At 38.4% G+C, this 10298-nt stretch overlaps 1 protein-coding gene across 1 annotated transcript; it reads left to right on the top strand.

Moving 5' to 3' along the window:
* Positions 1-7041: 7041 nt before the first annotated feature.
* LOC113775445 (AAA-ATPase At5g57480-like) lies at positions 7042-9049 on the top strand. Its single transcript, XM_027320328.1, has one exon. The coding sequence runs from the start codon at positions 7364-7366 to the stop codon at positions 8912-8914; it is 1551 nt and encodes a 516-aa protein (XP_027176129.1). The 5' UTR covers positions 7042-7363; the 3' UTR covers positions 8915-9049.
* The last annotated feature ends 1249 nt before the right edge of the window (positions 9050-10298 follow it).

Below are 10298 nucleotides of genomic sequence, written 5' to 3'. Positions count from 1 at the left end.
TATTCAACAACTCTCTTTCATTTGGCTTCAGAAGGAAAAAGAAAAGATAATCATAGCAATTGACTACTTTGATTTGAACATGCTCGTGAAAACCTAGGCTAGGATCCGTGTATCACTGATGTTTGACGGTATACATGGCCGAATTTTTAACAGAGAAAATGCGGTACATCTTTTCCTGTATATGAATATAGGAGTCATCTCTCCTGCATGGAAAGAGTTGAATCTTCAGCATTGCTCGTCTACCACAGTTATTGCTATAGCAGATAACCTGGTTTTGTTGGTTAACTGCACCATCTGCGGCTTGTTAGCTATATATCACGTACAGGAACTTCCGCAAGAGGCGATGTATGTTATCAGAATTCATGTTGAGTAGCAGCAAATAAATTACTGTATTCTTCAATTAGGCCAATACTTTCATCCCAGAATCACGTACTTCTCTTTTTCAAAATTCTAAGTACGTATAGCCTGTTGATCATGGATCAAACAGTTAACGTCAAGATCAGAATGGACAAATGGAAGGTATTAAAATTTAAAGGGGAGGAGAAGACGGGAGTAATGTTTAGAAGATGAACATCTTAGGGGTTGCAGATTGATGAATAAAGATCAGATGTGGGGTTTGTGACTTGGGAGAGGTTGAAAAAGTGGGAAGGAGAAAAGGTGATTTGGATGAGGAAGAGGGAGAATGACACATGCACTGGCGAGGATGCCAGTGAGAAACTGAGAATTGAGGTGAGTTGGGTCTATTTTTAATTAACAAAACTACAGGATTTCTTTTTTAAATTATGAAGAACAACCTAAAGACTGATGTCTGTGACTTGAAAGAGACACACACCTTGACCTAAAAACTTAAATAGTAATCGATGACCAAAACCCAAGTTGAAATTTGACTTCCAGGCTCAAAGCCATCATCCCAGCACATTGGAACAAGCTTTTTTTAAATTGCCTTTCACCTGTAGTATATCTTTTCAGCCTGGCTAAGATTCACGCAATATAAAGTAAAAACAAAAACACATTGCGGGTTGGAAGAGCCCACAAGTGCCTTATGAGTATGCCGCCACAACCACCAATGAAAAGGATATTTCTTTATTAATCTTAATAACTATTATGTTATGTGAATGTGAGTCGACGGGGAGCTTCCGAGGAAACCAACCAGTGATGATGGCGAGTCCAAGATGGGATCTGTATTAACTATTATTGATTATCTTCTAATCTTTCCTTGTTTGGTACAGTTGAGTGGTGGCAGCAAATTGATGCTCAACAGTCAGCACTTGAATGTCCATTATTGCCTCTAAAGCATAAGAAACAATGGAGGTGAATCAGCATGCAGTCATCCTAAAAATGTACGCGTGATAAAGCTTAGATTATTTTCACTACTATGAGCTTTTTCTACAAAGCTTTTCCTTTCTTCATTTCTGGGCGACTTTCTTTATCACTTTACACCTTTCTGAGTCCGGCCAGAGAGGTTATATATGTTTGTGGAAAAGGGAAAAAGGAGATGGTTAAGTTCAATGATGCAATTAAACCACTAGAAACTTGCTCACGTGAAAATGGTGAGGGAATCTATGGCCCTGCTCTCTCACTAGTAAAGGCCGTGTTTTACGCAGAAACAATAGTGCATTACTGAGAATTGGAGTATTTAATTGTGAGCCTATTATAATTGCACTACAATTCTTGTCTCCATGTTGTGCATTTTTTTTTCTTTTTTTTTGCTAAAACAGTCTTGCGATGAGATTTTCGGCAAATTCAAGCTTCAAAACTTGATTCTTAATGCGTTCTTGAAAATCCTCTTAAGAAGTTTCTTGTAGCAGCGTACACAAAAATGTCATCGGCACAGCAAAATGTCTGCATCTGGGCTTAGCTAGAGTAGGCTGGAAAAACAGGGCTGTAACTTAGTCTGCATGAGCTGGTAAAAATGATGATGATACTGCTGCCGGGGGGATGGGGCGGGGTTGCTTCTTCAGAGAGCTTTACTTGCTGGCGTGGCCCTATTCTTGTTTGGTTTTGTTGGGAAATTGGATGCAGAGGAAGAAGAAATAATCACCCAAAAAGAAAGAAGAAACAAATTATTGCCTGCGGTCAGAGAATTCAGACAGACTTATTAGGGAATAGGGAGAGAGAGGAACAAACTCCACAAGAGGATTGATGATTCATTTCTCTTTGGATAAAACCAAAGGCAATTGCAAAAGTGACTTGTCTTCATTCAAGTCACTTCGCATTAGTCGCAGCCATACCAAACAAAAAACGAATACAATACAGTGTTTGTGTATTACCGCCAGTCTGCCACATATTAGATCATTGTCCAGATATTGGATGGCGTTGGTTCTTATCTGCTACTACTACTACTACTACTGTGCATGGGATTGTGTGGTGGGCCAATTAAATAGTTGTTAGTAACTAGTCCATTTTTTTTTTCCCTATCCTTTTTGGGTGCTACCATTTATTTGTGCAGTGGATAAAGAAGTGGCCATGATAGTCCTTTAATCAGTTATTTATTTTGGTTGAATCCGGCTATTACAGTTAGTGTGTTGACATTTTTGACAATATGATACGAAAATTATCCTTAAGCATCATTAGATTGAATGATCAAAGAGCAATTACCAATTAAGCAAATTTGAAGTGATAATTGCAGCCTATAGGTGTTTTCCGCAGGCCTGATATTCTCCGGAATAGCCAAGGTTTTCCACCGGTCGAATTTGGTGCTTGGGCGACAGCAGCGTTAGAATAATTAAGACTTTTTGCTTGCCTCCAAATTTCAACTTAATTGGTGAGGATGCTAGTCAGGTGATCGTAAGGTCTCTGATGATTCGAATGTGGGCTTGATAAATGAGGCGCTAATCACATGAATCCTTTATGTTCTTCGACTTTGCTCATATGCATTCTTGAATGTTTGGATCGACTTTGCTAGAAAATTTGCCTTGTAGGACAATCAAGATATCTCATCATAGAGTAATTTGAAAAGATAACTATTAGTTGTGTGACTAAGTAGAACAATGCAAAAAGGTGACCAAAGGTGTACTTGTTCACAAATATTAGATCACTAAGTAACGAATAAAACTATACAAGAAATTTTATGATCGCACCAAAATAATTAATTTCATATTTTAAAACTTAATTCAATTAAAAAAAATTAATTACATAGGCGCAAATTCACAACTCTTATGTTACATGACGAACTTCAATACATGCAATGACATTTCCATTCTCCTTATATCTCTTCTTTTAGATACATTGATGCATCCTTTTCATTAAAACGGGTAAAGGTAAAATATCCCATGTTTTGAATTGTGATATAGACCAGAAATGGTTCATAATTGCGCAGGCAATTGTCCAATAAAACTAGAGGATTTTGGGATCAGTTGCTTGTTTTTTTTTTAAGTGATTCAGTCAAGCTGTGTGTGTCGAATTAGCACTACTACTCGACAAATTAATTGCAATTAATAACACTAGGAGGATCAGGATGTGATCTCAAATTTTGTTCACAAAAAAAAAGATGCATTATTGTAAGCCATTGCAGTGTTTGGAATTGCAAATATTTCAGCGGATACCAGTCACAGAAGATGTAGTAAACCTTCTAATTCTACGTGTACTTTTGTATCCAAGTAGAAAAAAAACAAATGTTGGTTCCAAAGATTGATACGATCTCAGAGTTAGTTATAGCATTATTTAGTTTTTGTATTACGAAACTGGACTAGTGTTGTTGTGTCGTTATTAAATTAATAAGACAGAGCAAGAGTTGAGGGATCCACCAAAAAAGTACAGTGATCCAAAGAGATAATGACAGATGACTTTGGACTTATTTCAGCAATAGATTTCTGCTAAGTACTAAAGTAATTTTTCTTCTATGGAATCTAACCAATCAAAATTATTGTTGTTAAGATATTTTGTAGACACTAAATAATCAAGAATGCAGTGGAGGGGTATTGTTGACCCACATCCATTTTGTCCCAAAGCCATCGACAAAAAAGGTAGAAAGCGTGCTTTCAAACATGTTTAGGCATTAGACAATCGATGAGTTTAAGTTAAAATTCAAGCTGTGTTTTTTGGTTTCCTTCTTCTTTTTTCGTAAGCAGAGAAGGTCTTGAACCTGCTCTGCTCCGCTTAAGAAACTGTCTAATCTGGCTTTATTTTTATGTACTCGCTGTTTTTAGATGTGGAGTGAACCGAATCGGGGTCAAATCTATGCTTTTAAGCCCACATGAACCAAATACTCAACTAGTATTAATTTCATACTAGTCCACGCTTTTGAAAAAGCAATCTTCTATAAAGAACGAAAAGAACAAAGAAAACTTGGAAAAGCTTGTACCAACATCAGAATTGGTGGAGAAATGACAGTAGTACAAATTGTGCTCAAATCCATGATGTGCCAAGTAATTACTACACAATAGCTTGATGCCTAAATTTTTGCCAATAATACTCCGGGGACGAACCCTATTGGGCTGGCAAATCCAAGTGTATCATTTTCTTTTCCACATTTTTCACTTGAAAATGTGGCACGTGAATTAGGACAACTTGATTATGTACAATAAATACCTGCTCTAATCTTTCTTTATAGTATAGGAGTAGTATTAAGCTCTTGAAGAAATACAACTTACTAGTAACAGATAAACTAATGATCACAAATACTAACTACCTACCTACCTCCCCCTAATTAAAATTAATATCCAGTTGTAGTACTTAGCTTCTAAAACCAAGGTCCCTAGCAGGCGTTTGTCTGAGACGTTTCAGACAGGTCAGAATTCAGATGCATCTGCACGGAGCTCATCAACCATCATCATAGTAAGGCAAAACTGTGCTGCAGATGGGGTCTATCTAATGCCTATTTTCAGGATTTAGAGTATATACCCACATAATACACCTGGTTAAACATAGATCCAAAATAGAAAAGAACCCCACAAGCCAGAGGCAGCGGCAAATATCAAGAAAAGACCAAAATAGAATCATCACCAAATCTTCTTCTTGGGGATGGATGATATGAGTATGATACAAGGGTATTTCTTTCTTTCTTGAACCCCGCCCATTTTCAGTTCAATCTGCTTTAGGATTTTATACTTACTGCGCCAAGCAACAGTAGGAGGGGTTATCGAGTTAGCAACCAACTTTGGTAGGCGAGAAATTATCAAAGTTGGCACTTTTGATGAATGTAGCATTATTAATTGTGTTTGGATAGCCAATTATTTGGCCAAATATATTTGCTGACATCACCATTACAATTTTTAATACACCTTTTTATCTTCCCAATTACTTTTTTATCTCACATACATCACATCACAAAAAGTGCTACAGAAAAAATATTTCAAATAACTTACAATCCAAACACACTTTATATATATATAATGTTTTTGTTGATTCATTCATTCATGCAATCTGACTAATGGCAAGATGGACTAGAAATCTGCTTCCAATGCCCACTTTCAGTTCTCTTCTGCATTTAATAAATGTGTTACATGATTGATTGTCTTTTCTCTTTTTGGGCGGCTGGAGTGGAGGGAAGACCAAAGAGGAAGTAAGTGATTTCAAAGACTCGATGAGTCAGTAACAATTGTGTTTGGACAGGAGATTAATGGGTAGTATAATTTTTTAAAAAAATATTGTAGCGTTTTTTTTTTATTGTAATATACGTGAAATAAAAAAGTAATTGAAAAATGTGTTAATGATACAAGCAAGTTAATCTGTGTAAATAATGTATAAATCAAACACAGTATTTGTAATTATAATATGATATATATATATATGAAATAATAAGAAAATTGAAAAAAATAAAATGGTGATGAGAAAATGTAATTAATGATTGTCATATGTTTTCCCCAAGTAACATTCCTCTTCAATGTTCATAATGCATCTCAACAGAATACAATTTGTGATAGGGATTGAATCACATTACATACCCCGAGGGCGAATGTGGTAAATCCTAAAAACTCAAGCAATTAATTTAAAATCCAATGAACCTACTTCATTTTCATGCGTGCGTGTTGTTCCAATTGTGTACGATCATGCTGACTTTCTTGTCCCTTTTTTTCCCTGTAAATTTTTTCATTGCCCGTCCGTAAGTCTGATTATCTTTTTCTCACTATGACGTAGTAAATGATGCAAACTTGTTCAATTTTTCTTTTCAATGAGTAGAAAAATTTATTAGTAAAATTTAAAAACACCAAAGGAAAAGTCGACAACAAACTACACTTCTTCTCTTTTTTTCGCAACAATAGATGTCCTATAACCTATTATAACCTAATCTAAGGGAAGGGATAAGGGAAATGGGCAACTAAAATCAGCCGCATATTGTGGCAAAACCTCCAACATCACCATTAAGGTGATGATCACTGGGCCAAATGGCCAGCGACAAAAACTACACTTCACTTATAAATATAAGGGAGAGGGCGTCCAACTCGAGCTGATTCAACCGGAGGTGAATCTCTAAATCAGACAGGCAAATATGCACTTGTAATATGCTACTACTAAGTTGGGATTTGAATTCCGGATCCATTGGACCAAAGCCCGTTTGGTTGGAAAAAACTAGTAATCAAATTTGAGTTACTACTGCAACGTACTACTGTCCGGGAGGGAAACTATTCACAAGTCGGCAATTCAGAGTGAAATACGTGTGGTCTGATGGCCTCTTCCCCTCTCCATTGTCCCTTTCCAAAAGACCTTGATATAACATCCCTCTCCTTTCACAATCTGGCAGAAGCCGGTTCAAGTTTTCCATTATAGGGTGCAAGAAAACTTAATAGCAAAGGATTCATTCAACCCAAACAATTATTTCCCAAAAAAAAAAAATCCCATTGGAATTTGTACATCGCTAAATTCCAACCCTAGAGGGCTACGACCCTAACCTAGACCCCATCTCTGTGCTTCTCCGATATCTTCTCCAAATCAACCATCAAAAATCATTTTTGTTTTTTAGTCCTCTCTCTCTCTCTCTCTCTCACTGCTGTCTTTCTTGTACTACTTAAAATTTTCACTCAATCGCCAGCCCACTCACTCAATACTCTTTAAAAACTCCTCCAACTCTAAACTCCTCGAGCTCAAACCCCTTCATTTCCATTAATTTCCTTCATCTCACTCATTAATTTCTTAAAAGCTCTCTTCACCGTTTTACACCCTTTTCTACTTTATTCCCCCGCACCCGCATCCCCTCCCGTCGACCCCTCTCAAGTCTCAGCCACAGCTTCGAGAATCCCCCAACCAACCAATTCCCCCACCCAAAACCCAAAAAAAAAAAAAGTAAAAAATAAAATAAAAAATACCCCATCCCATTTCTCCTCCCTATAAATCTTGCAAAACCCTTCTATCAAAATCCATACAAACCCACTCTCCATCTTCCTCGTTCGCATTGATAAAAAGAGAGCCCAAAAAGGAAAGAAAAATGAAGGAATTTTGGACAACTCTAGCATCAGTAATGGGGGTATGGGCATTTTTCCAAAGCATTCTCCACACAGTTTTCCCACCGGAGCTTCGTTTTGCATCCCTCAAACTCTTCCACCGCTTCTCCAATTGGTTCTCAGCCTACTGCTACTATGACATCACAGAAATCGACGGCGTCAACACCAACGAACTCTACAACGCCGTCCAGCTGTACCTCAGCAGCTCCGCTTCCATCACCGGCAACCGCCTGAGCCTCACTCGCGGGCTCAACTCCAGCGCCATCACCTTCGGGCTGTCCAACAACGACCGCCTCATGGACAACTACGAGGGCGTGACGGTTCTGTGGGAACACATAGTCACGCAGAGACAAGCCCAGACATTTTCTTGGCGGCCGTTGCCCGAAGAAAAGCGGGGCTTCACTTTGCGCGTGAAGAAGAAGGATAAGTCGGTTATTCTGGGATCTTACCTAGATTTTGTCATGGAAAAAGCTAGCGAAATACGTAGGAATAATCAAGATCGGTTGCTTTACACCAATTCACGTGGAGGGTCACTTGACTCCCGAGGCCATCCTTGGGAGTCCGTACCCTTTAAGCATCCTAGCACTTTTGACACGCTAGCTATGGATCCGATCAAAAAGGCCGAAATCATGGCTGATCTTAAAGATTTTGCTAATGGGGAAGCATTTTATCAGAGGACTGGCCGGGCTTGGAAGAGGGGATATTTGTTGTACGGACCACCTGGGACGGGGAAGTCTAGCATGATTGCTGCAATGGCAAATTTCTTGGGGTATGACATTTACGATCTGGAGTTGACTGAGGTGCATACCAATTCGGAGCTGAGGAAATTGTTGATGAAAACCAGTTCAAAATCCATTATTGTGATTGAAGATATTGATTGTTCAATTAATTTGACTAACAGGAAGAAGAGCGGAGGCGCTGCTAATTCTGGTGGTGCTAGGAGTAACAATTTTGACGTTTCGCCCCCGGGGACTAGTAATGGTGGGGAGGAGGGTGGGAATTCGATTACTCTTTCAGGGTTGTTGAATTTTACAGATGGATTGTGGTCTTGTTGTGGGAGCGAGAGGATATTTGTTTTCACTACCAATCATATCGAGAAGCTTGATCCTGCCTTGCTGAGGAGTGGGAGGATGGACATGCATGTCTTCATGAGTTACTGTTCTTTTCCGGCATTGAAGATTCTCTTGAAGAATTATTTGGGGTACAATGATGGCGATTTGGAGAGGGATTTGGAGGAAGAGTTCAAACAAGTGATGGATAAGGCTGAAATGACACCGGCAGATATAAGTGAGGTGTTGATTAAGAACAGGCGTGACAAGGAAAGAGCTGTTTGGGAGCTTTTGGAGGCTTTGAAGCTGAGGGCAGAGAAGAAATCAAGGGGGTTGAATGGTACAGTGGTGGAAGATGAGGAGCAGGAGAAAAGGGCTTTGGATAGTCCAAAAGAACAAGAGGAAGAAGAAGAAGATGATGATGGTGAATTGCAAGAAAGTTGTAACAAATGTGATCAGAATAATGATGATCAGAAGAACAATTAAAGTAGTAGTATCACACAATTGATGCATTTTTTTTTCTTTTGTTTATGTTTTTTGGGGGGACATTCTCTTGACTCACGAGGGATTATTTTAGGAAATGGACAAAGATTATCTTGAAATTGCATATGAATGAGTCAAAAATTCGGGGGGGGGGGGGGGGGGACTTGGGAAAATTGGTAATGCGGCAAAGAAAGCTCATACTAGTATTTATTTTTTTTGTCCATCTTTGTTGCTTAGCGCAAATAATGAAGAACCTCTGAATACTGTATGTTTCATGCGTGCACAAATGTGCATGTGCAGTGTTTGGCTATATTGGCTTGGTTTCTGTCATCCCATTCTGGTTCCCACCACCATTGATAGCATCCAACCGAACGATCATCATATCATGCGCCATACATAATAGAGCAGCTGGCCGGCCAATGACCAATGTATGTATGTTACAATGTAATACTACTATTAACTAGCAATGTATACACACACCCTTGTGTGTGTGTGTGTGTGTGTGTGCGGGGTTCACAGGAGGAGGAGTACAAGATACCCACTAAATCAGAGATCCTCCTGTGTTTACTTTTTGTGTACTTGCACCAATGTTAGCTGGATGTGATGCAGAGTACACCTGCCGGCACATGGGGGTTTTTTGATGTATCCAAAGAAGAGAAGAGAAGAGCCATTAATATTTATTTGGACATTCATTCTTTCGGCTTTATTCTTTCTATTCCAAACGTGCGGTATGTTTTCAAGCCTGATCATCAGTAAATGACACTACTGGTCTGCTCACTGCTGTGGGTTGGATGGCATGGCATTTATAATAGGTCGGTAAATAAATGAAGCCAACAATCCATTCCAATTGCTATCCTGTGTTTATTATTATTATTTTTTTTTCGTGTTTCCTGTTCAAAATCAACTAGGATCAAAACTTCTTTGGACAATCAATCATGAACCCTAATATCCGGTGAATACCCCTTGGGTGGTGGCTTGTGGGTTGTGGGGCTTTGGGGGAGATTGATGATGTAGCTACTTTAACTACTTGCCCACTTCATTTCATTTCGTTTTCAGGATAGTTGGATGCATATCTTGAAAATGCAGTACAAAGTAGATTAGCATTAGGAATAGTATAATAATAATAATATATTTTTACGCAATGAATGTTTCATTGGTCGTATTTCTTGAGAACCTAATTAACGACTTGTTGCCTTTTCAACTAGACTTTTTCTAAGTTGGCATGCCCTAATCTTGTTTTTAACACACAAATTTTGAACTCAACTCCTGTAGCTAATTTTACTTTTAAAACACCAAGCACCGACTGCCTGTTTTTTTTTTTTTTTTTAAAAAAAAAAAAAACTTAATTTGATCTCATCTCTGACTAATTTGTATCCACCCCTCCCCT

Source organism: Coffea eugenioides, chromosome 6, assembly GCF_003713205.1.
Source record: "Coffea eugenioides isolate CCC68of chromosome 6, Ceug_1.0, whole genome shotgun sequence".
NCBI lineage: Eukaryota > Viridiplantae > Streptophyta > Magnoliopsida > Gentianales > Rubiaceae > Coffea > Coffea eugenioides.
Note: the sequence above shows the minus strand (reverse complement) of the source record. Positions and strands in the feature narration are given on the sequence as shown.

Coding starts and splice junctions, on each gene's coding strand:
- LOC113775445 (XM_027320328.1), top strand. CDS start 7,364: ATGAAGGAATTTTGGACAACTCTAGCATCAGTAATGGGGGTATGGGCA.